The sequence below is a fragment of the Procambarus clarkii genome, chromosome 26 (genome assembly GCF_040958095.1).
Source record: "Procambarus clarkii isolate CNS0578487 chromosome 26, FALCON_Pclarkii_2.0, whole genome shotgun sequence".
NCBI lineage: Eukaryota > Metazoa > Arthropoda > Malacostraca > Decapoda > Cambaridae > Procambarus > Procambarus clarkii.
Genome location: NC_091175.1, coordinates 9,625,448 through 9,629,048, shown reverse-complemented (window position 1 = coordinate 9,629,048; position 3,601 = coordinate 9,625,448). Strand labels below are relative to the sequence as shown.

The following is a 3,601-nucleotide window of genomic DNA, read 5'->3' as shown; positions in this document are numbered from 1 at the left end:
TCGAACCCGTGCCACAGAATTACGAGTCCTGCGCGCTATCCACCAGGCTACGAGGCCCCACCCTTTGTATCAAACAACCTTTGTTTGATATAAGATTTATTATTTACAACTCCTGCTAACAAGACGACTCAAGAGGCATCTTAGGACTGTAAGCCCCTCGGTTACCTTGTTTTTCCCTAAGGTCTTCACGTGGCTCTTCAGAGGTCAACGAGGAGTCTAACGTGATTTTCAAGATGTCGGCTCCTTCAATGAGCACTAGATATTTTTTTCCCACTCATCCATATGTCGGTTCAGCGTGATGCAGTCTAGTTATGATCATCGTCTATGTTTGTTCGGTGATAACTTGCCTTCGTCTACACCAGGACAAAATAGTTGCAATCTTTTTTTTTTTTAGATTAACGAGCCTAGTAGTAGTCGGCATTTCCTCTCAGAAGAAGACATTTCCCCCCAGCAAATGGGTGAGAGCCAAGCGCACACAATGCTCCTTTGAACACTGGTATAAGGAGGTCAAGAATATGTTATATTACCACTAGTACCAAATGAGATGCTTTTACATTCTCCCGGAGATACCAAGAGATTTAAGAGCTTACTAAAATACCCAAAAATACCGAGAGGTTAGTCAGCATTCTCTGCTACATTACCCGGGCTTAAACACCCGTAAAGTCCAGTTAAAAACACAGCTGAACACAGATTCATCCAGTGACTGATGACATTTTCAGCTGACAAGTTGCGCAAGAAAGCAACAGTAGAATGATCTTGAAAAAACTATATTGTCAACAGCCAGGAAACCTTTGATGGTCAAGAAATGCTGTCAGTTACGGTGAGGTTGTCATACTAAGAATGTTGACAGTAATTGACAGCATTGACATTGGTCTGCAGTTACCGACCGGCGTTTCCTTGAGTGAACTAGATCTACATCTACCCATGTAGAAGGTAGATGTAGTACCTCTACCATGGGAAGGTCTAATTACCCCTCTTTCTCCTTGTGTAAACGTTACGTTTGCTGCTATTCTTCAACCCATCTATTTTGTCCTATATGAAAATTACCTCACTTTCCACTGACTCTATTTCTGAAGAGCAGTTCTGTCTCCCGTTCTCTTCTCCCTTCCCCCCCCTCTCTCTCTCTCTCTCTCTCTCTCTCTCTCTCTCTCTCTCTCTCTCTCTCTCTCTCTCTCTCTCTCTCTCTCTCTCTCTCTCTCTCTCTCTCTCTCTCTCTCTCCTTCTAACCCTTCTCCTGTGCTTCCAGCTCCTTCCCTCTCCTTGTTCCTTCACACTCCTCATTCCTCCCTATTCTTTCCTCATATACCTCCTCTCCCTCCTTCGTCTTGTGTCAAGCTCCAGGTCTCCATAGGCCTACTTTCCACACTTCCCATGCCTACAGTCTCCTGTAAACCTATCTACACCCCACCACACAAACACCTGTCTACACGCCACCTCTATTTACACCGTCTCCAACCCCCACTTAACTCCCCCCCACTCCCCACTTAACCCTCCCCACTCCCCTAACTCTTCCCTCCTCCCTACACCCCCACCGGTGTTCCCCCCCCACTCTCTCCTCACCCGAACAAGGCTGTTTATCGACAGGTAATTACAGGTCACATTATTACTTCAGGTATTTATGATGATAAGCATCACTGGCGTCTGTAGAAGGGTGAGAGAGGGTGTGTGGGTGGGTGTAGGAGGGGGGAGGGTGTGTGGGTGGGTGTAGGAGGGTGGGGAAGGGTGTGGGTGGGTGTAGGAGGGTATGGCAGGGTGTAGGTGGGCGTAGGAGGGTGTTGCAGGGTGTAGGTGGGCGTAGGAGGGTGTTGCAGGGTGTAGGTGGGCGTAGGAGGGTGTTGCAGACTGCCGGAGAAGGTGGGAGGACTCTCGAAGGCGCCTTAAAGAGGTAAAACACCTCCTTCCAACAACGAAGAGAGATGGAGACAAATTACACTTGAATATAAATGATTCAACCAGGCGAGGATAGGCAAGCCTTGTTTCTGCCATCTTTCATTGCCTCCTTCTCCGGGACTATCCCCTCCCCCACTTTCCCTCTCTACCCTCCCTCCTTCCTTCTCTCTCTCTCTCTCCCCTCCCTTGATCTCTCCCTACCCCTCCCTTTCTGCATTCCTCCCTCTTACCTACATTCCTGTACACAGATAAACACCTCGTTATGGAAAGTCTGTCAGAGGGAAAATGTTAAGCTGAGAGTTAAATGCAAAATGGGTCTTTATGTTTGGTGGGTGTGGGTGTGTGTGGAGTGTGTTTGGTGGGTGTGTGTGTGTGTGTGGAGTGTGTTTGGTGGGTGTGGGTGTGTGTGTGGAGCGTGTTTGGTGAGTGTGGGTGAGTGTGGAGCGTGTTTGGTGGGTGTAGGTGAGTGTGGAGTGTGTTTGGTGGGTGTGGGTGTGTGTGTGGAGCGTGTTTGGTGGGTGTGGGTGAGTGTGGAGCGTGTATGAGGCGTGTATGAGGCGTGTATACTGGCGTGTATGAGGCGTGTATGAGGCGTGTATACTGGCGTGTATGAGGCGTGTATGAGGCGTGTATACTGGCGTGTATGAGGGTGTATACTGGCGTGTATGAGGCGTGTATGAGGCGTGTATGAGGCGTGTATGAGGCGTGTATACTGGCGTGAACTGCATGATGGGCTCCAGTAAGTCAGCGGTGAGTGGCTGGTATTTATTCATTTATAATTTTGCATGTCTCCTGATACTGTCTCCCTCCTTCCCGCCCTCTGTTGTCACCTTCACTGTCACCTTCCCGCCCTCTGTTGTCACCTTCACTGTCACCTTCCCGCCCTCTGTTGTCACCTTCACTGTCACCTTCCCGCCCTCTGTTGTCACCTTCACTGTCACCTTCCCGCCCTCTGTTGTCACCTTCACTGTCACCTTCCCGCCCTCTGTTGTCACCTTCACTGTCACCTTCCCGCCCTCTGTTGTCACCTTCACTGTCACCTTCCCGCCCTCTGTTGTCACCTTCACTGTCACCTTCCCGCCCTCTGTTGTCACCTTCACTGTCACCTTCCCGCCCTCTGTTGTCACCTTCACTGTCACCTTCCCGCCCTCTGTTGTCACTTTCACTGTCACCTTCCCGCCCTCTGTTGTCACCTTCACTGTCACCTTCCCGCCCTCTGTTGTCACCTTCACTGTCACCTTCCCGCCCTCTGTTGTCACCTTCACTGTCACCTTCCCGCCCTCTGTTGTCACCTTCACTGTCACCTTCCCGCCCTCTGTTGTCACCTTCACTGTCACCTTCACGACTCTTTTGTCACCTACACTGTCAACAGTAACCTCTTTTGTCACCTACACTGTCAATAGTAACCTCTTTTGTCACCTACACTGTCAACAGTAACCTCTTTTGTCACCTACACTGTCAACAGTAACCTCTTTTGTCACCTACACTGTCAACAGTAACCTCTTTTGTCACCTACACTGTCAACAGTAACCTCTTTTGTCACCTACACTGTCAACAGTAACCTCTTTTGTCACCTGCACTGTCAACAGTAACCTCTTTTGTCACCTGCACTGTCAACAGTAACCTCTTTTGTCACCTACACTGTCAACAGTAACCTCTTTTGTCACCTACACTGTCAACAGTAACCTCTTTTGTCACCTACACTGTCAAC

The 3,601-nt window shown here is 49.3% G+C and overlaps 1 protein-coding gene across 1 annotated transcript; it reads left to right on the top strand.

Moving 5' to 3' along the window:
• The first annotated feature begins 2,619 nt into the window (after positions 1-2,619).
• LOC138368712 (uncharacterized) lies at positions 2,620-3,327 on the top strand. The gene has a single exon (XM_069331435.1). The coding sequence runs from the start codon at positions 2,620-2,622 to the stop codon at positions 3,325-3,327; it is 708 nt and encodes a 235-aa protein (XP_069187536.1).
• The last annotated feature ends 274 nt before the right edge of the window (positions 3,328-3,601 follow it).

Excerpts from the sequence above, each read along its gene's own strand:
- LOC138368712 (XM_069331435.1), top strand. The coding sequence starts at position 2,620 with ATGGGCTCCAGTAAGTCAGCGGTGAGTGGCTGGTATTTATTCATTTAT.